The 24,463-nt window shown below is 39.1% G+C and overlaps 5 protein-coding genes across 6 annotated transcripts; all 5 read right to left on the bottom strand.

Moving 5' to 3' along the window:
* Positions 1-8,044: 8,044 nt before the first annotated feature.
* On the bottom strand, positions 8,045-8,884 carry LOC115570096 (cystatin-A1-like). Its single transcript, XM_030398369.1, has 3 exons — positions 8,736-8,884; positions 8,532-8,633; positions 8,045-8,358 (listed from the first exon to the last, which is right to left on the bottom strand). Exons 1-3 carry the CDS (start codon positions 8,823-8,825, stop codon positions 8,224-8,226), a joined length of 327 nt encoding a protein of 108 aa, XP_030254229.1. The 5' UTR covers positions 8,826-8,884; the 3' UTR covers positions 8,045-8,223.
* A 1,596-nt stretch (positions 8,885-10,480) lies between these two features.
* Positions 10,481-11,225, bottom strand: LOC115570098 (cystatin-A1-like). The gene is made up of 3 exons (XM_030398372.1): positions 11,096-11,225; positions 10,892-10,993; positions 10,481-10,718 (listed from the first exon to the last, which is right to left on the bottom strand). Exons 1-3 carry the CDS (start codon positions 11,183-11,185, stop codon positions 10,584-10,586), a joined length of 327 nt encoding a protein of 108 aa, XP_030254232.1. The 5' UTR covers positions 11,186-11,225; the 3' UTR covers positions 10,481-10,583.
* A 1,570-nt stretch (positions 11,226-12,795) lies between these two features.
* Positions 12,796-13,570, bottom strand: LOC115570097 (cystatin-A1-like). Its single transcript, XM_030398371.1, has 3 exons — positions 13,457-13,570; positions 13,253-13,354; positions 12,796-13,079 (listed from the first exon to the last, which is right to left on the bottom strand). Exons 1-3 carry the CDS (start codon positions 13,544-13,546, stop codon positions 12,945-12,947), a joined length of 327 nt encoding a protein of 108 aa, XP_030254231.1. The 5' UTR covers positions 13,547-13,570; the 3' UTR covers positions 12,796-12,944.
* A 1,555-nt stretch (positions 13,571-15,125) lies between these two features.
* On the bottom strand, positions 15,126-15,965 carry LOC115570100 (cystatin-A1-like). Its single transcript, XM_030398374.1, has 3 exons — positions 15,816-15,965; positions 15,613-15,714; positions 15,126-15,439 (listed from the first exon to the last, which is right to left on the bottom strand). The coding sequence occupies exons 1-3, from the start codon at positions 15,903-15,905 to the stop codon at positions 15,311-15,313; spliced, it is 321 nt and encodes a 106-aa protein (XP_030254234.1). The 5' UTR covers positions 15,906-15,965; the 3' UTR covers positions 15,126-15,310.
* A 1,533-nt stretch (positions 15,966-17,498) lies between these two features.
* LOC115570101 (leukocyte cysteine proteinase inhibitor 1-like) lies at positions 17,499-18,828 on the bottom strand. 2 transcript variants are annotated; one of them, XM_030398376.1, is made up of 3 exons: positions 18,210-18,828; positions 17,979-18,080; positions 17,499-17,813 (listed from the first exon to the last, which is right to left on the bottom strand). In XM_030398376.1, exons 1-3 carry the CDS (start codon positions 18,213-18,215, stop codon positions 17,679-17,681), a joined length of 243 nt encoding a protein of 80 aa, XP_030254236.1. In that variant the 5' UTR covers positions 18,216-18,828; the 3' UTR covers positions 17,499-17,678. The 2 variants fall into 2 exon arrangements, with proteins under 2 accessions (XP_030254236.1, XP_030254235.1); XM_030398375.1 differs by having other exon boundaries at positions 18,181-18,808.
* Positions 18,829-24,463: the final 5,635 nt, after the last annotated feature.

Below are 24,463 nucleotides of genomic sequence, written 5' to 3'. Positions count from 1 at the left end.
TTGGATTTGTGTCTGTAGCTAAAAAGAAAGATGACTATTTTAAAAAGCTGAAAAGGCAGAAAAGCTTAGGAAGATTTCATGAAGTTTAACATATTCATTGCTGAACATGAAGCGGAATGTTTGAAGGAGTTGAAAAGGCAGAAAGAAGAATATTTTAAAAAGCTGACAGGGCAGAAAAACTTAAGGGGGCTAAAAGAGTTGAATAAGTTGAACATTTTAATTGCTGAACATGAAGTTGAATGTTTGAAGGAGCTGAAAATACAGAAAAATGAATGTCTGAAAAGGCTAAAAAGCTGTAGAGTAAGAGGGCGGAAAGAGCTTAAAAAGGTTAAAAAAAGATTGAAAAGGCCAAAAAGTTGCAGAGTAAGAGGGCAGAAAGAGGATAAAAGGTGAAAAAAGGCCGAAAGGTGAAAAGTTAAAGGCAGAAAGAGCTTAAAATGGCTGTAGACATGCTGCAGCAGGAGCAAAAACAAAGACGAAAATGTCCCCATAAGGAATGAATGTGAAAATGCCTCCCAAACGCCTGCGATTTCTGGGAAAACTGTAATAGTTATCGCCAAAACATGCTACATGTTGAGTAACAGGTGACATTGCTGAACGCACCCATGTTATTTTTATTTCTGTAGAGTGCATAATGAGGGCACAGGAGCGAGAGACAAAACATGTACCGTCTGCGATCCTCCAGAAATTTAGGCTCAAAATTAACATTGCGGCTTATGGGGAAGATTCAGGAGTGCTTGTCACTCTCGGGCTTCTAAATCCAAAACCGTAAGTCCTACAGCTGAAATGAGACCATCAACTGAAACCCAACAAGATTTCCTATATTTATATGCCTATATTGTCTATGTCAAGTACAAGATATGGGATCCAAATCAAGCTGAATAGAATTTTTTTCTCGTTTCTGGAACTGCTCCTCACTCTGGGGTGCGGCAGTTGATGATGTCACGCACTCTAGCTGACGCAATACACACCCATTATAAACTCAGAAGACGGGCTAAAAATCCTTAAAACTAAAACTGTGACCATTTCAAAACCGTACAAGATTTTTAAAAACTGAATGCAAGGTCAATAGTTCAAGGTTTTGTGATTCATTTAAAGTTTGAATGGTGTCTCTCGCGTATGAGGAACAAGAAGAGGTTGAAAGTCAATGAGTTTTGAGGAGGATTTGAAGATTTTCCCATTTGAATCAATGTTAAATTATTTTTGGAAAAAGCTGAATAGCTGAAAAAGTTGAAAAGCTGAAAATCAAACAGTTGAAAGAGCTGAAAAAGCTGAACATTTTGATGTTTGAATGGTTTCAATCGGCAAAGTTTGAAGGAGTTGAAATCGGACAAAAAACGTACGGAAGAATAATAACTCGAAAAATTTGTATTTCCTGCGACAATACAGTGTGAATGCTGACAGCTGAAGCGATTGCCGAAATCTGCTGAATGTGCTGCCGAAAATGCATAGAACTATAAGAATGTTTAAAAAAAAAAAGGCAAAAAGCGGTAGATTAAGACGGCAGTAAAGATGTTAAAATGGTGAAAGAAGGTTAAAAAGGTGAAAAGTTATACGCTGAAAGAGCTTAAATAGGTGAAAAAAGGAGGCAAGGGATCAAAAGCTGTTGGGTAAGAGGGAAGGAAGATGTTAAAATGGTGAAAACATAGGAAAAGCTGTAGAGTAAGAGGGCTGGAAAAGGTTAAAATGGTGATGAAATCTGAAAAGCTGTAGAGTAAGAGGGCTGGAAGAGGTTAAAAAGGTGAAAACATATGAAAGGCTGTAGAGTAAAAAGGCTGGAAGAGGTTAAAGAGGTGAAAAAATATGAACAGTTGTAGAGTAAGAGGGCTGGAACAGGTTAAAATGTTGAAAAAAGGCTAAGGGGTGAAAAGTTAAAGGCTGAAAGAGCTTCAAAAGGTGAGAAAAGGATGAAAAGCTGTACAGTCAGAGGGCTGGAAGAGGTTAAAATGGTGAAAACAGAATGCGAAGATGTAGAGTAAGAGTGTCGAAAAAGCTTAAGAAGGTGTAAAAGGATGAAGTAAGAGGGCCGAAAAAGAATAAAAAAGGTGAAGAAGGGTGAAAAGCTGTAGAGTAAAGGGCTGGAAGAGGTTAAAATGGTGAAAAAAGGCTAAAAAGGATGACAAGCAGTAGAGTAAGAGGGCTGGAAGAGGTTAAAAAGGTGAAAAAATATGAACAGTTGTAGAGTACGAGGGCTGGAAGAGGTTAAAAAGGTGAAAAAATATGAACAGTTGTAGAGCAAGAGGGCTGGAAGAGGTTAAAGAGTTGAAAAAAGGATGAAAATGTAAAAAAGTCAAAGGGTGAAAGAGCTCAAATAGGTGAAACAAGGATGAAAAGGTAAAAAGATGTGCTGGAAGAGGTTAAAATGGCTGCACATACGTTGAAGGACGAGCAACCGTGAAGCAAGCCAACAAGATTTCCTACATTTTGTATGTATACATTGTCTATGTGAAGTAAAAGATATGAGATCCAAATCCAGCTGAAGAGAATTCTTTCTCCAGATTTTCCAGCTGTTCTACACTGTAGCGATGATGTCACGCACTCTGGCTCACGCAATACACACTCATTCTTCAGATACACACACGGAGAAATACAGAGAGACAGATCAAAGTGTCCCCATAAGGATGAATAGGAGAAGCCCTCCCAAACTCCTGCAATTTGTGAAAAAACCGTAATGGTAATCGCCGAATAATGTGTATGTTGAGTGACAGGAGACCTTGCTGAACACGTTGATATTATTTTCATTTCAGTCGAGTGAGAAATGAGGGCACATCAGCAAGAGACAAATCAGGTACCGTCTGCTCTCAGCCAGAAATCTGGGCTCAAAATTAACATTGCGGCTTATGGACCACGGTTTTGAGTTCGTGTCGCTCCCGGGCTTCTAAATCCAAAACTGTAAGTCCCACATCTGAAATGAGGCAACCAGCTGACACCCAACAAGTTTTCCTACATTTCTATGCATATATTGTGTATGTCAAGTAAAAGGTGTGAGATCAAAATCAAGCTGAAGACAATTTTGGCTCCCATTCTTCGAGCGGCCTTTCACTCTGGCGATGATGTCACAAACTCTAGCTGACGCAATACACACCCATTATAAAATCAGAAGAGGAGCTAAAAATCCTTAAAACTAAAACTGCGATATTTTCAAAACCGTACTATATTTTTAAAAACTGAATACATCGTTAATAGTTCAAGGTCTTGAGACTGTTTTAAAGTTTGAATGGTGTCTCTCGCTCAATGGAAAAAGCTGAATTTCTGCAAAAGTTGAAAATTCCAAGGCTGAAAGAGCTTAAAAAGCAGAACATTTTAATAGTTGAATTGTTTAAATAGCTGAAGGTATGCTGAAGTTATAGCAGAATGAAATTTGAAAAAATCCCTATATGGATGAATGGGCAAAATTTTGAAAAAAAGAAAAGTTCATTCACACTAATGAATGCTGAGTCAGCATTCACACTAATAATAAATTCCAGAAGAACAATAGTGTGAATGCTGAGTCAGCATTCACACTAATTACCTTGATGAGACAGGTTTGTCCAGCCACTACCTGCATTTCACTGCTCTGAAGTCCACATATTTCTTCTTTGTCTTTTCCTCAGCTTGATTCTTCACCTGTGTATGAATGAGGGGCTTGAAGCAGGTGTGAGGAGCACACTGCTCACTATCAGCCCCCTGTTCATGTTTTAGTTCAGCAGATCAACACACCTGAGAGGGATTAAAGGGATATTCCGGTGTATATTTAATCCATGGTCTAAATCACTGTGAAACTGTGTTAGAGAGAGATCAAGTTAGCAGACCGCTAATTTACGGAGTTTTATCAACCTCAGAAACGACCGCACGACAACAATACATTGCAGTAAATGGGTCCAAATATAAACCGCCACCAAAAAGACACAAATAATGCTCAGAACAGCACCACTGCAACAGCGGCACTTCAGCAACAGTACAAAGAGGGTCTCAGCACATAGTCTGGGGCATCTAACCTCCGCTAGCTTAGCTGGATTTCCACTGAAAAGCTGACAAAATGTATCACTCTTCTGCAGCAGCTTCCTGTTGACAGGAAGTCCAGACGACTCAATTACCGAGTGCAGTAGAGTTTTCATGGATTAAAATGTATGATTATGACTCCATGGAAAAGCAATCAAAGTTCATATGTGTCTTACCTGCCAGTTTATAACAGTTATAATCGAGAGCGGACAGGGAAAAGAACGGAATTGAGCATTTCTAACCACACTCGGTAATCGTCATGTCGGGACTTCCCCGACCCGGAAGCTGAAGGAGAGTTGAAGTCTGTTTTTAGCTTCCCAATAGGTTCCCTAGCTAAGCTAGCGGAGGTTAGATGCCCCGAACTATGTGCTGAGACCCTATTTGTACTGTTGCTGAAGTTTGGTGCTGTTCTGAGCATTATTTGTGGCTTTTTGGTGACGGTTTATATTTGGATCCATTTACTGCAGTGTATTGTTGTCGTGCGGTCGTTTCTGAGGTTGATAATACTCTGTAAATTAGCGGTCTGCTAACTTGAGAGTGTAACACAGTTTCACAGTGATTTAGACCATGGATTAAACTTACACCGGCATATCCCTTTAAAAGGATGTCCTGCCTTAAACACTCATCTTTGAATTCTAGGTCAGGATAAAGAAATGAAAGTGGTTAAAGTCTGACAGAATATTCCAGTTTCATTGTTTAGCATGTCTTGTATTATCTTATGTGTGGCATGTTTATTTATTGCAAAATTAGGATGTATATTCAACAAAGATCTGTACATTGAAGCTCATGCTTTACCTTTTTGGGGGGAAATATAAACTATGCATTATTGTGAAGGGATATCTTGAATAAAGCAGCAGGAAAAAAATGTAGTTTGTTCAATTCTTACATTTCTTCTCTGATGTCCAGATGAACAGATTACTAAAGCTCCAGACATTTGTTGTCTTTGTTCGAATGCAACATACATTTGATTAACTGGAAGTAGTCGGATGAATCTATACTCATGTTAAGTTTGTGCTTACACATGTAGCTCCACCCAACATGTAGTGGGGCCACCTTTCAGATGTATCCAGGTGTGGCTACTCTGTATAAATACATGTGTATCTGACACACAGTTGAAGCAGTTGAGACATAAAAGCAGAAAGTTGAAGTCTCCGAGCGGACCGAATGGACTACAAGACACACAATGGCAGATATAAAACCCGGAGGATGGAGTCATACAAAGTATGCTGGTAAGGAAACTCAGTGGATTTGCGATCAGGTGAGCTTCACTCTGTCTTCACTCTTTAAAATCTCTACATAAAACTCTGTGGTCTGATCTTTAGTCTGGATTTACATCATTTTATTTCTTTCATAAACAGGTGAGGAGCCTCGTGCAGGTAAAGACGAGCAAGATATACCAGGAATACAGAGCAGTTTTATCCATGGATCAGCTTGTGAAAGAAACAAACTACCTCTTCGAGGTAATTAATGTTGTGATATTAATTTTAAAGAGAGTAAGAATGTCTCAGATACATGAACTGAATGAAGTGTGATATCCAGCAGCACTGCTTCTCAATGCTCAGTAACACAAGATCAAGATCAAGATATTCAATAAAAGATCCAATTCACTTCTCTTTTTCCTGCAGGTTCGTGTTGATTCATATCCAGGTGTGCAGACAACCTGCTCCCTGAAACAAGCTTCTTTCTGTAAGTATGTAATGAATGATGTAATCAAAAATCCACCTCATGTTTCGGCCCAGATTAAAACTGTCTGCATGTCTCATCAGTTACTGCTAACAGGCGGTGTTCATACTCCATCTAGTGCTCAGAGGCAGGACTGTAAATCCACAGAAATAAATGAAGAAAATTAATCCAGAGCTTGCTTGAGAATTATCAGGTTTTTAGGTTTTCTTCATTGTCAAAAAGAAATAGTGGAATTCGTCTGTATTCATGAGTACCTTGCAAATAGAATCTCCCAATAGCTAATCTGGCATACATTAAAATCAATAAAACTTTATCTATAAAGCACATTTTAAATAAACCAAAATGCAATTTGAAGTGATTCATCAGAGATTGAAAACGTGAGATATCAAGAAAACAAAATACATAAACTGAGACAGCAAAAAAAAGAAAAAAATGGGTGGTTAAAATAATGAAAGATAAAGAGTTAAAAATACAATCAAAAGAAAAAACGTACCTCACATAAATGTATACAAATATTAAATCAAAACAAATTAAACAGTACTGGGGTCCACTTTGCCAAAAACAAACACAAACAGTGCACAGACACACACGTAGTACACACAATGAATTTATAGCACTGACACTAAAAACAAAACTGCAATAAAAGACACTTTTTTCACAATCCACAGCTGCAACATGATAAAACTTTTTGACTTTCAAGAAAATAAGCTAAGCCTGGCACATTTACATGATGGACTTTGGTGGCTGTGGCTCAGTGGGTAGAGCGGGTCGTCTAGTGATCGGAAGGTCACCAGCTCGAATCCCGGCTCTCCCTAGTTGCATGTCAAAGTGTCCTTGAGCAAGATACTGAACCCCAAATTGCTCCTGATGAGCAGTTGGCGTCTTGCATGGCAGCCTCCGTCATCAGTGTATGAACGTGTGTGTGAATGGGTGAATGTGGCATGTGTTGTACAGCGCTTTGAGCTGTTGTTAGACTGGAAAAGCACTGTAAAAATGCAGACCATTTATCATGCTAATTAATGTCATTGTCATTTCTTTAAAAAATAAATAATAGATAAATTATTAGTATTACTATTATACTACAGTGTTAGGTAATAAATAAAACATTCCACACCTAAGAAGATAATACAAGATATAATAAGCAAAGAAAGTGGGAAAATTCTCTGTCAGACGTTAATCGCTTTCATCTCTTCATCCTGACCTAGAATGAAGAGATAAGTTTTTAAGGCAGGACATCCATTTAATCCCACTCAGGTGTGTTGACCTGCTGAACTAAAACATGTACAGAGGGGCTGATAGTGAGCAGTGTGCTCCTCACAAATGCTTCAAACCTCTGCCAAAGTCCTACAGTTCAGCTGACCTCGTCACAATGTCCAACTTGTCTGGAGGATTCATTTGTGATGAGGTGAGCTTCAGTCTACCTTCATTCTTCACGACCTCCAACACGACTTTCTGGTCTGCATCTCAATCTGGATTTACCAACAGCAAAGCAGGAGGAAGCGAAGCGGGTCTGTTCAACTCTTATGTTAAATATAACTTTTATACATGAACTAGTCCATGAGTGTTTCTATCTGAGTCACATAGGTATCTTTTTATTTGCAGTGGTGGTTGTTAAAGATGAGACGTTCTTTCTCCAGAACTCCTCTGGCAGTAAAGTCTTATCTAAACAGATAATGAATGATTAGTAGCTGTGCTCATATTTAGTGAAACATCAGTACACTCAGATGGAAGACAATTGTTGTAGAACTTTCCATATTTGAGATGGACACAGTTGATTTTGTTGAATAAAATGTTCCCAGAAATGAAGTTAGTGACGAACGGGCACACGAACATGGCAAATAAAACTCCAGAGTGGAGCTTGATTGTGACTTGAGAAGGACAGAGGAGACAAAGAAACAAGACTAAGATAACAGAGCCCACACCTCACTGATGGGCCGGGTGTTTGATTGACAGGTTAGATGCAGCGATCTGATCCAAAACCAAAGTCTTCTGAAATCAAAGGCACTAAAATAAAAGATATCAACAATTGAAATGTCCTCAGAATGAAGTTATGATTGTAACAAATGAACTTAAATGTTGCAATGATTCTCTGTTTTAACATCACATATAGTTCATTGATGAGTAATGGTTTTATATTAAACATTAATAGTTGCCTTTTTAAGTCCTGTGAAATGACATTTTACTTAAAAAGTACATTTATTTCATTGATCAGTACTAGTTTTCTGTTGATTGTTATATTCACCCCTCATATGGTTGAAAAGACAAGATTGTCAGCACTCTAAAGTTTTATCATCAAATGTTAAATATGAAAAGTTCATGAATAAGAATATCTTGATTTAATGTGTCAAATGACTTTAGAAAATACACACAGGACACAGGATATGCTTCAGGCTTATTTTATTTCTTTCAAAGTAGTTCATTCAACGTGTTCCTTCCAAACAGCAACATTTTGATCTTTATGTGTGATGTGACATTCAGAATCAAACACCTTGTATTGTTAATCAACATTGTGTGGAATCATTTCAGGATGAAGAAGCAGAGACTGCAGCCTGTAAGTATTTAATTGCTGATAGGTTCAAGGGGGATGTCTTGGGTTTTGTCCTCCTGTACACCTCTCAGCCCAAGATGTCCTCCATGACAGGGAAGTGCTTGGTAGACCTGAACATGAATGTAACTGGGTCCTCCAACACAAACCTGCAGGAAAAAGAGAAGTGAATTTGGAATAAATTTATATTTTCATCTTGATCTCATGTTGTTGAAAATTAAGGAGCAGTGTTAAATGCCTGCAAAGATGTCACACTTCATTCAGTTCATGTATCTGAGACATTCTTACTTCTCTTTAAAATAATTATCACAACATTATTTACCTTGAAGAGGTAGTTAAATCCAGCCACGACCTGTGACCTGTATTTAATTGCTCTGTATTCCTGGTATATCTTGTTCGTCTTTCCCTGCACAAGGCTCTTCACCTGTGTATGAAAGAAATAAAATGTGATGTAAATTCAGACTGAAGATCAGACCACAGAGTTTTATGTAGAGATTGTAAAGAGTGAAGACAGAGTGAAGCTCACCTGATCACAAATCCACTGAGTTTCCTTATCAGCATCCCTTGTCTCAGTCCATCCTCCACACATCATATCCATTGTCTTGGGTTCTGTCATGTTTAACAGAGAAGTCAACTTTCTGCTTTTATGTCGCAACTGTTTCAACTGTGTGTCAGATACACATGTATTTATACACAGTAGCCACACCTGGATACACCTGGAAGGTGGCCCCATTGCATGTTGGGTGGAGCTTCATGTGTAAGCACAAACTTAACATGAGCATTGATTCATCTGACTGCTTCCAGTTAATCAAATGTATGTTGAAATCGAACAAAGACTACAAATGTCTGGAAATTTAGAAATCTGTTCATCTGGACATCAGAGAAGAAACATAAGAATTGCAAAAATATCTTATTTCCTGTTGATTTAACTAAGATATCCCTTCACAAAATAAAGTGTTCAACTTCCTCCCTCTTAGTGCTGAATATCCTGACCAGCAGACACAAAAATGCATATAACCATCAATCCCACTCAGGTGTGTTGACCTGCTGAACTAAAACATGTACAGAGGGGCTGATAGTGAGCAGTGTGCTCCTCACAAATGCTTCAAATCTCTTCCAGGGTCCTACAGTTCAGCCGACCTCGTCAGAATGTCTAACTTGTCTGGAGGATTCAGTGAGACACAGGATGCCTCTGAGGACATTCAGAAGATTTGTGATGAGGTGAGCTTCAGTCTACCTTCATTCTTCAAGACCTCCACACACGACTCTCTGGTCTGCATTTCTGTCTGGATTTACCAACAGCAAAGCAGGAGGAAGCGAAGGGGGTCTGTTTAACTCTTATGTTAAACAAAACTTTTATACATGAACTAGTCCATGAGTGTTTCTATCTGAGTCACATAGGTATCTTTTTATTTGCAGTGGTGGTTGTTAAAGATGAGGCGTTCTTTCTCCAGAACTCCTCTGGCAGTAAAGTCTTATCTAAACAGATAATGAATGATTAGTAGCTGTGCTCATATTTAGTGAAACATCAGTACACTCAGATGGAAGACAATTGTTGTAGAACTTTCCATATTTGAGATGGACACAGTTGATTTTGTTGAATAAAATGTTCCCAGAAATGAAGTTAGTGATGAACGGACACACGAACATGGCAAATAAAACTCCAGAGTGGAGCTTGATTGTGACTTGAGGACAGAGGAGACATAGAAACAAGATGAAGATAACAGAGCCCACACCTCACTGATGGGCCGGGTGTTTGATTGACAGGTTAGATGCAGCGCTCTGATCCAAAACCAAACTCTTCTGAAATCAAAGGAACTAAAATAAAAGATCTTCACAATTGAAATGTCCTCAGAATGAAGTTATGATTGTAACAAATGAATTTAAATGATGCAAATGATTCTTTGTTTTAACATCACATATAGTTCATTGATGAGTAATGGTTTTATACAAAAAAATCTAATTGTTGCCTTTTAAAGTCCCATTAAATGACATTTTAATTAAAAAGTACATTTATTTCATTGATCAGTGCTAGTTTTCTGTTCATTGTTATATTCATCCCTCATATGGTTAAAAGACAAGATTGTCAGCACTCTAAAGTTTTAGCATCAAAAGTTAAATATGAAAAGTTCATGAATAAGAATATCTTGATTTAATGTGTCAAATGACTTTAGAAAATACACACAGGACACAGGATATGCTTCAGGCTTATTTTATATCTTTCAAAGTAGTTCATTCGACTTGTTCCTTCCAAACAGGAACATTTTCATCTTATGTTTAATGTGACATTCAGAATCAAACATCATGTATTGTTAATCAACATTGTGTAGAATCACTTCAGGATGAAGAAGCAGAGACTGCAGCCTGTAAGTATTTAATTGCTGATAGGTTCAAGGGGCTCGTCGTGGGTTTTGTCCTCCTGTACACCGCTCAGCCAAAGATGTCCTCCATGACAGGGAAGTGCTTGGTAGACCTGAACATGAATGTAGCTGGGTCCTCCAACACAAACCTGCAGGAAAAAGACAGGTGAGTTTGGAATAAATTCACATTTTCATCTTGATTTCATGTTGTTGAAAATTAAGGAGCAGCGTTAAATGCCTGCAAAGATGTCACACTTCATTCAGTTCATGTATCTGAGACATTCTTATTTCTCTTTAAAATAATTATCACAACATTAATTACCTTGAAGAGGTAGTTAAATCCATTCACAACCTGTGACCTGTATTTAATTGCTCTGTATTCCTGGTATATCTTGTTGGTCTTTCCCTCCACGAGGCTCTTTACCTGTTTATGAAAGAAATAGAATGTGATGTAAATCCAGACTGAAGATCAGACCACAGAGTTTTATGTAGAGATTGTAAAGAGTGAAGACAGAGCGAAGCTCACCTGATCACAAATCCACTGAGTTTCCTTATCAGCATCCCTTGTCTCAGTCCATCCTCCACATATTATATCCATTGTCTGAGGTTCTGTCATGTTTAACAGATAAGTCAACTTTCTGCTTTTATGTCTCAACTGTTTCGACTGTGTATCAGATACACATGTATTTATACAGAGTAGCCACACCTGGATACATCTGGAAGGTGGCCCCACTGCATGTTGGGTGGAGCCACACATGATCACAAACTTAACATGAGCATTGATTCATCCGACTACTTCTAGTTAATCAAATGTATGTTTAAATCGAACAAAGACTACAAATGTCTGGAAATTTAGAAATCTGTTCATCTGGACATCAGAGAAGAAACATAAGAATTGCAAAAATATCTAATTTCCTGATGAATTGATTAAGATGTCCCTTCACAAAATAAAGTGTTCAGCTTCCTCCCTCTTAGTGCTGAATATCCTGACCAGCAGACACAAAAATGCATATAACCATCAATCCCACTCAGGTGTGTTGACCTGCTGAACTAAAACATGTACAGAGGGGCTGATAGTGAGCAGTGTGCTCCTCACACATGCTTCAAACCTCTTCCAGGGTCCTACAGTTCAGCTGACCTCGTCACAATGTCTAACTTGTCTGGAGGATTCAGTGAGACACAGGATGCCTCTGAGGACATTCAGAAGATTTGTGATGAGGTGAGCTTCAGTCTACCTTCATTCTTCACGACCTCCACACACGACTCTCTGGAATGCATTTCTGTCTGGATTTACCAACAGCAAAGCAGGAGAAAGCGAAGGGGGTCTGTTTAACTCTTATGTTAAACAAAACTTTTATACATGAACTAGTCCATGAGTGTTTCTATCTGAGTCACATAGGTATCTTTTTATTTGCAGTGGTGGTTGTTAAAGATGAGGCGTTCTTTCTCCAGAACTCCTCTGGCAGTAAAGTCTTATCTAAACAGATAATGAATGATTAGTAGCTGTGCTCATATTTAGTGAAACATCAGTACACTCAGATGGAAGACAATTGTTGTAGAACTTTCCATATTTGAGATGGACACAGTTGATTTTGTTGAATAAATTGTTCCCAGAAATGAAGTTAGTGATGAACGGGCACACGAACATGGCAAATAAAACTCCAGAGTGAAGCTTGATTGTGACTTGAGAAGGACAGAGGAGACAAAGAAACAAGATGAAGATAACAGAGCCCACACCTCACTGATGGGCTGGGTGTTTGATTGACAGGTTAGATGCAGCGCTCTGATCCAAAACCAAACTCTTCTGAAATCAAAGGAACTAAAATAAAAGATCTTCACAATTGAAATGTCCTCAGAATGAAGTTATGATTGTAACAAATGAATTTAAATGATGCAAATGATTATTTGTTTTAACATCACATATAGTTCATTGATGAGTAATGGTTTTATACAAAAAAATCTAATTGTTGCCTTTTAAAGTCCCATGAAATGACATTTTAATTAAAAAGTACATTTATTTCATTGATCAGTGCTAGTTTTCTGTTCATTGTTATATTCACCCCTCATATGGTTAAAAGACAAGATTGTCAGCACTCTAAAGTTTTATCATCAAAAGTTAAATATGAAAAGTTCATGAATAAGAATATCTTGATTTAATGTGTCAAATGACTTTAGAAAATACACACAGGACACAGGATATGCTTCAGGCTTATTTTATTTCTTTCAAAGTAGTTCATTCGACTTGTTCCTTCCAAACAGGAACATTTTCATCTTATGTTTAATGTGACATTCAGAATCAAACACCTTGTATTGTTAATCAACATTGTGTAGAATCACTTCAGGATGAAGAAGCAGAGACTGCAGCCTGTAAGTATTTAATTGCTGATAGGTTCAAGGGGCTCGTCGTGGGTTTTGTCCTCCTGTACACCGCTCAGCCAAAGATGTCCTCCATGACAGGGAAGTGCTTGGTAGACCTGAACATGAATGTAGCTGGGTCCTCCAACACAAACCTGCAGGAAAAAGACAGGTGAGTTTGGAATAAATTCACATTTTCATCTTGATTTCATGTTGTTGAAAATTAAGGAGCAGCGTTAAATGCCTGCAAAGATGTCACACTTCATTCAGTTCATGTATCTGAGACATTCTTATTTCTCTTTAAAATAATTATCACAACATTAATTACCTTGAAGAGGTAGTTAAATCCAGCCACGACCTGTGACCTGTATTTAATTGCTCTGTATTCCTGGTATATCTTGTTGGTCTTTCCCTCCACGAGGCTCTTTACCTGTTTATGAAAGAAATAGAATGTGATGTAAATCCAGACTGAAGGTCAGACCACAGAGTTTTATGTAGAGATTGTAAAGAGTGAAGACAGAGTGAAGCTCACTTGATCACAAATCCACTGAGTTTTCTTATCAGCATCCCTTGTCTCACTCCATCCTCCACATATTATATCCATTGTCTTAGGTTCTGTCATGTTTAACAAAGAAGTCAACTTTCTGCTTTTATGTCTCAACTGTTTCAACTGTGTATCAGATACACATGTATTTATACAGAGTAGCCACACCTGGATACACCTGGAAGGTGGCCCCACTGCATGTTGGGTGGAGCTACATATGATCACAAACTTAACATGAGCATAGATTCATCCGACTACTTCTAGTTAATCAAATGTATGTTTAAATCGAACAAATACTACAAATGTATGGAAATTTAGAAATCTGTTCATCTGGACATCAGAGAAGAAACATAAGAATTGCAAAAATATCTAATTTCCTGATGATTTGATTAAGATGTCCCTTCACAAAATAAAGTGTTCAGATTCCTCCCTCATAGTGCTGAATATCCTGACCAGCAGACACAAAAATGCATATAACCATCAATCCCACTCAGGTGTGTTGACCTGCTGAACTAAAACATGTACAGAGGGGCTGATAGTGAGCAGTGTGCTCCTCACACATGCTTCAAACCTCTTCCAAGGTCCTACAGTTCAGCCGACCTCGTCACAATGTCTAACTTGTCTGGAGGATTCAGTGAGACACAGGATGCCACTGAGGACATTCAGAAGATTTGTGATGAGGTGAGCTTCAGTCTACCTTCATTCTTCACGACTTCCACACACGACTCTCTGGAATGCATCTCAGTCTGGATTTACCAACAGCAAAGCAGGAGGAAGCAAAGGGGGTCTGTTTAACTCATGTTAAATAAAACTTTTATACATGAACTAGTCCATGAGTGTTTCTATCTGAGTCACATAGGTATCTTTTTATTTGCAGTGGTGGTTGTTAAAGATGAGGCGTTCTTTCTCCAGAACTCCTCTGGCAGTAAAGTCTTATCTAAACAGATAATGAATGATTAGTAGCTGTGCTCATATTTAGTGAAACATCAGTACACTCAGATGGAAGACAATTGTTGTAGAACTGTCCATATTTGAGATGGACACAGTTGATTTTGTTGAATAAAATGTTCCCAGAAATGAAGTTAGTGATGAACGGGCACATGAACATGGCAAATAAAACTCCAGAGTGGCGCTTGATTGTGACTTGAGAAGGACAGAGGAGACAAAGAAACAAGACGAGGATAACAGAGCCCACACCTCACTGATGGGCCGGGTGTTTGATTGACAGGTTAGATGCAGCGCTCTGATCCAAAACCAAACTCTTCTGAAATCAAAGGCACTAAAATAAAAGATCTTCACAATTGAAATGTCCTCAGAATGAAGTTATGATTGTAACAAATGAATTTAAATGATGCAAATGATTCTTTGTTTTAACATCACATATAGTTCATTGATGAGTAATGGTTTTATACAAAAAAACCTAATTGTTGCCTTTTTAAGTCCCATGAAATGATATTTTAATTAAAAAGTACATTTATTTCATTGATCAGTACTAGTTTTCTGTTGATTGTTATATTCACCCCTTATATGGTTAAAAGACAAGATTGTCAGCACTCTAAAGTTTTAGCATCAAAAGTTAAATATGAAAAGTTCATGAATAAGAATATCATGATTTAATGTGTCAAATGACTTTAGAAAATACACACAGGACACAGGATATGCTTCAGACTTATTTTATTTCTTTCAAAGTAGTTCATTCAACGTGTTCCTTCCGAACAGCAACATTTTGATCTTTATGTGTGATGTGACATTCAGAATCAAACATCATGTATTGTTAATCAACATTGTGTGGAATCATTTCAGGATGAAGAAGCAGAGACTGCAGCCTGTAAGTATTCAATTTTATAAAGGTTCGAGGGGCTCGTCGTGGGTTTTGTCCTCCTGTACACCGCTCAGCCAAAGATGTCCTCCATAACAGGGAAGTGCTTGGTAGACCTGAACATGAATGTAGCTGGGTCCTCCAACACAAACCTGCAGGAAAAAGACAGGTGAATATGGAATAAATTCACATTTTCATCTTGATCTCATGTTGTCTAAAATTAAGGAGCAGTGTTAAATGCCTGAAAAGATGTCACACTTCATTCAGTTCATGTACCTGAGACATTCTTACTTCTCTTTGAAATAAGTATATAAACATTATTTACCTTGAAGAGGTAGTTTGTTCCAGCCACGACCTGTGACCTGTATTTAATTGCTCTGTATTCCTGGTATATCTTGTTGGTCTTTCCCTGCACAAGGCTCCTCACCTGTGTATGAAAGAAATAAATGTGATGTAAATTCAGACTGAAGATCAGACCACAGAGTTTTATGTAGAGATTGTAAAGAGTGAACACAGAGTGAAGCTCACCTGATCACAAATCCACTGAGTTTCCTTATCAGCATCCCTTGTCTCAGTCCATCCTCCACACATCATATCCATTGTCTTGGGTTCTGTCATGTTTAACAGAGAAGTCAACTTTCTGCTTTTATGTCGCAACTGTTTCAACTGTGTGTCAGATACACATGTATTTATACACAGTAGCCACACCTGGATACATCTGGAAGGTGGCTCCACTGCATGTTGGGTGGAGCTTCATGTGTAAGCACAAACTTAACATGAGCATAGATTCATCTGACTACTTCCAGTTAATCAAATGTATGTTGAAATCGAAAAAAAGACTACAAATGTCTAGAAATTTAGAAAACTGTTCATCCTGACGTCAGAGAAGAAACGTAAGAATTGCAAAAAGTTCTAATTTCCTGTTGATTCATTTAAGATATTCCTTCGCAAAATAAATCGTTCAACTTCCTCCCTCTTAGTGCTGAATATCCTGACCAGCAGACACAAACATGCATATAACCATCAATCCCACTCAGGTGTGTTGACCTGCTGAACTAAAACATGTACAGAGGGGCTGATAGTGAGCAGTGTGCTCCTCACAAATGCTTCAAACCTCTTCCAAGGTCCTACAGTTCAGCCGACCTCGTCACAATGTCTAACTTGTCTGGAGGATTCAGTGAGACACAGGATGCCTCTGAGGACATTCAGAAGATTTGTGATGAAGTGAGATTCGGTCTACCTTCATTCTTCACAAACTCCACACACGACTCTCTGGTCTGCATCTCAGTCTGGATTTACCAACAGCAAAGCAGGAGGAAGCAAAGGGGGTCTGTTCAAGGGCTCCTTCTCATTTAGATGAAATAACAGTTTATATATATATTGAGGCAAAATATCTGTGACATAAATGACAGCCATCCCAAAATGATTCTGTGTTAAAGTGTCTAAAACTGATTGGGCCTTTGTTCTGTGTTTTGTTTCCAACAATGTTCAAACCCAGAGAAATAAGTAACTTTCCTTAAGGTCATGGTTCGTTACATCTGGTCGCCTTCCAAGAAAACATCAGATGATACATCAGAGATTGAGGAAGGAAGGCAGAGAACATGACAGAGTGTAAGTCGAATAAAACCTTAATACATTAACTATTCCATGGGTTTTCATATCTGAGTCACGTTGGTAGATTTTATTTGCAGCGGTGGTTGTTAAAGGTGACGTGTTCTTTCTTCAGAACTTCTCCTCTGGTAGTAAAGTCTTATCTTATCTTACTTCAGAACAACAGTGTCAAAGTGTTCAAAGGATTCAAAATGAAGAAGTGCACAGAAGCTTTAACGTCGCATTGCTATATTAACACCTCATCTTAGTCAATTTTGCTACTTTGTTGGCCGTGATTATTCAGTAACATATCGCTATATAAACAGATAAGGAATGATAAGTAGTTGTGCTCATATCTGATGACACATTATTACATATCTGCACAGACAGAAGACATGATGCAACGTTAGCATCTGGAGCTACGTTCTGATCGACCAGGTTATTTGATTAAAACATACATTTATTTCATTGATTACTACTTATTTTTCTGTTCATTGTTATATTCACCCCTCATATGGTTGAAAAGTTTTGTCATAAAAAATAAATATGAAAAGTTCATGAATAGGAATATCATGATTTAATGTGTCAAATGACTTTAGAAGATACACACAGGACACAGGATATGCTTCAGACTTTCTTTATTTCTTTAGAAAGTAGTTCATTCAACTTGCTCCTTCCAAACAGGAACATTTTCATCTTCATGTGTAATGTGACATTCAGAATCAAAAATCATGTATTGTTATTCAACATTGTGTGGAATCATTTCAGAATGAAGGAGCAGAGACTGCAGCCTGTAAGTACTTAATTGCTGATAGGTTCGAGGGCGTCGTCTTGGGTTTTGTCCTCCTGTACACCGCTCAGCTGAAGCCATCCTCCGTTACAGGGAAGTGCTTGGTAGACCTGAACATGAATGTAGTTGCGATCTCCAACACGAACCTGCAGGAAAAAGAGAAGTGAATTGGATCTTTCAGTGAATATCTTCATCTTGATCTCGTGTTACTGAGCATTGAGGAGCAGTGCTGCTGGATGTCACACTTCATTCAGTTCATGTATCTGAGACATTCTTACTCTCTTTAAAATCAATATCACAACATTAATTACCTTGAAGAGGTAGTTTGTTCCTTTCACAAGCTGATCCATGGATAAAACTGCTCTGTATTCCTGGTATATCTTGTTCGTCTTTACCTGTACAAGGCTCTTCACCTGTGTATGAAAGAAATAAAATGATGTAAATCCAGACTAAAGATCAGACCACAGAGTTTTATGTAGAGATTTTAAAGAGTGAAGACAGAGTGAAGCTCACCTGATCACAAATCCACTGAGTTTCCTTACCAGCATACTTTGTATGACTCCATCCTCCGGGTTTTATATCTGCCATTGTGTGTCTTGTAGTCCGTTCGGCCCGTTCGGAGACTTCAACTTTCTGCTTTTATGTCTCAACTCTTTCAACTGTGTTTCAGATACACATGTATTTATACAGAGTAGCCACACCTGGATACATCTGAAAGGTGGCCCCACTGCATGTTGGGTGGAGCTTCATGTGTAAGCACAAACTTAACATGAGTATAGATTCATCCGACTACTTCCAGTTAATCAAATGTATGTTGCAATCGAACATAGAATGCAAATGTCTGGAGCTTTAGTAATCTGTTCATCTGGACATCAGAGAAGAAATGTAAGAATTGAACAAACTAAATTTTTTTCCTGCTGCTTCATTTAAGATATTCCTTCACAATAATGCATAGTTTATATTTCCCCCCAAAAAGGTAAAGCATGAGCTTCAATGTACAGATCTTTGTTGAATATACATCCTAATTTTGCAATAAATAAACATGCCACGCATAAGATAATACAAGACATGCTGAACAATGAAATTGGAATATTCTGTCAGACTTTAACCACTTTCATTTCTTCATCCTGACCTAGAATTGAGTGTTTAAGGCAGGACATCCTTTTAAAGGGATATTCCGGTGTAAATTTAATCCATGGTCTAAATCACCGTCTAACTGTGTTAGACTCCCTCTCAAGAGATCAAGTTAGCAGACCGCTAATTTACGGAGTTTTATCAACCTCAGAAACGACTGCAGGACAACAATGCACTGCAGTAAATGGATCCAAATATAAACCGCCACCAAAAAGCCACAAATAATGCTCAGAACAGCACCAGACTTCAGCAACAGTACAAAAAGGGCCTCAGCACATAGTCTGGGGCATCTAATCTCCACTAGCTTAGCTAGGGAAGTTATTTGGAAGCTAAAAACAGATTTCAACTCTCCATCAGCTTCCGGGTTTGGGAAGTCCCTACGCGACGATTACAGAGTGTGGTTAGAACTGCTCAATTCCGTTCTTTTCCTTGTTCGCTCTCGATTATAACTTGTATAAACTGGCAGGTAAGACACATATGCACTTTGATTGCGTTTCCATGGAGTCATAATCATACATTTTCATCCATGAGCCGCAGAACTCTACTGCACTCGGTAATCGACTCGTCGGGACTTCACGTCAACAGGAAGCTGCTGCAGAAGAGTGGTAAATTTTGTCAGCTTTTCAGTAGAAATCCAGCTAAGCTAGCAGAGGTTAGATGTCCCGGACTATGTGCTGAGACCCTATTTGTACTGTTGCTGAAGTGCTGTTGTTACAGTGGTGCTGTTCTGAGCATTATTTGTGGCTTTTTGGTGGTGGTTTATATTTGTCCCATTTACTGCAATGTATTGTTGTCGTGCGGTCGTTTCTGGGGTTGATAAAACTCCGTAAATTAGCGGTCTGCTAACTTGATCTCTCGAGAGGGAGTCTAACACAGTTTCACAGTGATTTAGACCATGAATAAAATTTACGCCGGAATATCCCTTTAATCCCACTCAGGTGTGTTGACCTGCTGAACTAAAACATGAACAGGGGGGCTGATAGTGAGCAGTGTGCTCCTCACACCTGCTTCAAGCCTCTCATTCATACACAGGTGAAGAATCAAGCTGAGGAAAAGACAAAGAAGAAATATGGGGACTTCAGAGCAGTGAAATGCAGGTAGTGGCTGGACAAACCTGTCTCATTAAGGTAATTAATGCTGTGATATCATTGATTCATATTACAGTATATGTATATGGACTGGATTCATTGTGACCACAAAGCTTCCTGGTGGGGGAAACATCCTCACTTCATTCACTACAAAGATCAATATATGTACCCAGACATACCATCTCCTCTATGCAGATTTTGATTTCTAACGTGTTTACGGTATATTACTGCATTAAGAGTGAGATGGGAGCCAGCTGTGACAGAATTTTTAAAAAGGCAGTACGTACTGAGTCTGGACTGACTCGTCCTCGCTGTATGTTGTGATGCAGGGAGTCGTTCATCCACTGATATCTGAGAGGAGTCAGGAGGAGGTTGTGGTGGAAGCAGGAATTTAGGGAGAAAGTCTTGAAGGAGGATCAACAACAGCCCACAACAGAAGGCCAAAAGTCACAACTAATTAGTTTTTAGCTGAGCTGTGCAAATGCATGTGGCTCCAAGGTAAGAGTCTTCCACAGGCTCATTCATCCTGGAGGGGTTGAGCTGCAAAGTGCCCTCTTGGATGCCCCTGTAGTGGAAAAAACATGATCAAGCCCCCTCTCTTCAATATAAATATATCGTGGCTTTGTGGTGGCCATCTGCACACAGCTGGAGGCCTTATTTATTTATATTTTAATGTATTTTTTTCAAATTGAACAGGCCTGGTGTAGGCTGGTATTGTTTTCAACTGTATTATATCATGTCTATTTCTATACTGCTAAATTGTCACTAGATGACACTGTTGTCATATTTGAAGTTCATCAACTTGGTCTTCTATCAGCTTTCTTCAGTATGTGAAAGGTTTCACCACATTTTACAATTCAATTCAATTTTTATTAGGGACACATCTCGTGAGAGGTCCATAGCACCAACAAAACACAACAATAGTATAGCAGTATAACAGCCATATGTGGATAATTCAGCATCATTGGGTTGGCTGCCGTCTAATTTATCAAATTAGTCTACTGCAAATCAAAAGCCTCGGATGGTGACACCGTCTTGAACTTTGGTTAGTTGTTGAGTAACTCTGTGACATCTGTGGAAGATGGTTTCCTGCTTATGACACATATTTCTTCAGTAACAGACACATCTGTTGGAGGAAACTGGCATCCTTACAAAACGTACTACCTAAATTAGAAAGTTCAGTGACAGACCGGTGTCTACTGACCTCCTTGTTCTCTGTTCTGAAGTGCAGATAAATTAACATTTACGCCCTGTTTATGTCACACCCTCCGCATCTAGGGCCAGGTAGTCTCTCTCTCTCTCTCTCTCTCTCTCTCTCTCTCTCTCTCTCTCTCTCTCTCTCTCTCTCTCGCAGGCTGGAGGATGATGCGGGTGCAGGACGGGCTGGTGCAGCCACTCTGCAATCAGCTGTTCGATCCGCGCTGCGTGGAGGGTAGCGTCTTCCAGCAGTCCTGCACGGGTCTTATTTTGCAAACCCGCACCCGCCCGTACCCGTCGTACTTAAAACCGCATCTGAACCGTTTCCCGACAGTAGCACAAATTACATTCCGCACCCGAGCCGACCCGCTATAAATTGATACCGACGCCCGACCCGCACCCGAAGCAAAATTAGACTGACGCAATTTTTAAAAATGAAAGTAAGCCAGCGTGGGGAATGGGCGTTCTGGGAGGGCGCAAGCACGCATGAATGAGCTCATATGAAATATACCGTATTGACCCTAATATAGGACGACCCTGATTATAAGACGACCCCTCTTTTCAAGATTAATCTTCAGAAAAAGACTCTGATAACCAAAATTCGTTTCTCAATAACGAATTCACATACCCTCCTGTCAATCTCTTGGAAGCGGCCGCTTAGAAGACCACGATAAGCTTTTCTCTTACTGTTAGCGTTTTCAGACGATCTTTTTGGACCCGCCATCTTCGGACGTTACACTCCATAACTCCATATTTCTTGGCTGGCTGACAGTTGTTTGGCGCCTCCGCTGCATTGATCACCTTTATCTTAAAATCAGCATCATAGCTCCGCCTCAGATGTCTGTTAACTTGCCCCACTTGATCCACTTTGCTCCGTAAAATCACCGCGTCTCTCCATTTTTCATCTCCTGTCACTTCTTCTCCGCTGTGGTTGACAGATAACCCCAGCCAGTGTCAGTGACGTCTCTAATAAGCTGGCGCCCTCTGCTGTTGCGGTCATGTAGCGACCCCGACAACTATCAGCACGTGTCAACGGTTAGACCCCAATTATAAGACGACCCCACTTTTACACATAATTTTCATCGAAAAAAACCTCCTTGTTCTCTGTTCTGAAGTGCAGATAAATGAACATTTACACACTGTTTAACAAAAACTGTTCCAATCATTACTACTGGTATAAAGACAGATCTGAATACCAGCTACAGACAGAACGCCATCATCTGAGTCTACTCATCTGATGTGATCACACTGCTCACTGCCTCCATGCTGCAGCCTCATGACAACCTTCAGGTTCTTTACCCTGAATTGATTTGAATAGTCCTTTACAATCAAGTTACATGTGGTGCTTTGTTTCCAACTATCAAAACTTCCAGGACATGAGAATGTACACTGCTGGAAGGGAGGGAGCTGAATGAAGCATGCATCAAAATGCAGGGAGTCGTTCATCCACTGATATCTGAGGGGAGTGAGGAGGAGGTCGTGGTGGGAGCAGGAATTTAGTGAGAATGTCTTAAAGGAGGATCAACAACAGCCACAATAGAAAGCTAAAAGTCATGGCTTCATGTCGAGGCCAGCTGAGATGTGCTAACGCATGTGGCTCGAAACTAAGAGTCTACCACAGGCTCATTCATCCTGGAGGGGTTGAGCTGCAAAGTGCCCTCTTAGATGCCCCTGTAGTGAACAAAACATGATCAAGTCCCTTCTCTTCACTATAGATATATCATGGCCTTGTGGTGCCCATCTGCACACAGCAGGTGACCTTTTTATTTTATTTTTCCTCACCTGACCCTCAAACATCCTGCCACTGTCACCCAACTTATTTCGAACGCTTTACAGGCTGCACATTCATATCATAATGCTCTGCTTCTTTATCAAACTCAGAATCTGTGACTGTTTTTCAGAGAGGTGTGTGCCTGGGTCCTGCGACTGATAATGCCAAAAATGTGACAGCGCATACTGCAAGAACTGCTTTGGTAGAAAGACGTTGGCAAGTTCATTTCCACGAAAACACCAAACTGGTTCAACGGCATCAGGACTATTAAAGAAACTGCGAGGAGTGCAGATGGCTGGCCTAGTTTTGAGAATTCATCTGTTTTGTTGTTATCCTGCATACATTTCCCAGGTTATGTTCACTGAAGAAATGGCACCGAAGGCGAAAGGAGTTGTGCCCTTGAGCTCTGTCAAAGGACAATGTGCTGTGGTTTGGCAAAGTGGTCAATGATTTATAAGGGACTGGCATCAACCCCTGCCAGAACTTGATCCCAATCCAACTCATAGACAGGCCTGTAACTGACGCCATTATATTATATATTCAGCAACTAATCATTCATTATGTGTTTATACACAGATGAGTTACAGAATACTACCTTATAACACTTTAAAACGACTTAATCTCTGCCAAAAACGACATTAGCAAATGTTAAGAACAATAAGTGCTCATTAACTGATTATAAATTGGGGATCAAAGTAAACTTTGGTCCATATCTGTTTTATATTGTGAGGAAAATTTTAAATCATAAGGTGAATTTACAAAAGATTCAGTTTTTAACTGCATCTCAAAATCTTCAAAGGAGATAATACCGTATACATTTCTGAAAAGTCTAGAGTGAAAACATCAACATGCAGGTATGTCTTCAATCTACATGTTAATTCTGCTTTGTTGAAACACATCAAAAATAAAAGATTGGAGTTATTTTGATGCGAGCTGTACCAGCAGTCTAAGTAAGATGACCGTCTGCTGCCTGATGCACACTTCTAATGGACAGTGTCTACAGTAAAGGCCCAGTAAGACTTCAAACTAGTCTCCATTTATGATCACCTCAGTAAAGTTAGTGCTCCATAATGCACAGATACGTTTAATCAGTTAAAAATAAACAAGTATAACAGTGTCCACCTCATGTATTGGCCACGACCCTGAGTGTCCCAGAGTGTGAGTGCTGTCCCAACAGACAGTGCTCACACTCCATCTAGTGCTCAGAGACAGAATGAACTCATTGATGTCGTAGAATATGAGATACCTTTGATATATCACCCTCTCAAACTAAAGTCTTTTTTTTATTTTGAGGACATTTGAATGCATAAATAATAAGTCTTTATTTGGTCAATGATTTCTTTGGTGCTTTTTCAAACATCAAGTGGAGAACAAATAAAAACTGCTTGTAAGAGTGTGGTAAAGTGAGGAAATGTGAAGAAATCTCACCTCAACATCACCTCCAAAATTAATGAACTCCTTTTATATTATTCTGACCTTTGACCTTAATGTCAAATCAATTCCTTCACACTGCAGCAATGTGGAGAGAGAAATTACACCTCGAATCCATCCCATTCACTTTGCAAGCCTGGCCCTAACCAACCCCGATCCAAGATCCAATCATGAG

This window comes from Sparus aurata, chromosome 19 (assembly GCF_900880675.1).
Source record: "Sparus aurata chromosome 19, fSpaAur1.1, whole genome shotgun sequence".
NCBI classification, from domain to species: domain Eukaryota; kingdom Metazoa; phylum Chordata; class Actinopteri; order Spariformes; family Sparidae; genus Sparus; species Sparus aurata.
The sequence above is the reverse complement of the archived record's forward strand: the minus strand, read 5'-3'. Positions and strand labels throughout refer to the sequence as shown.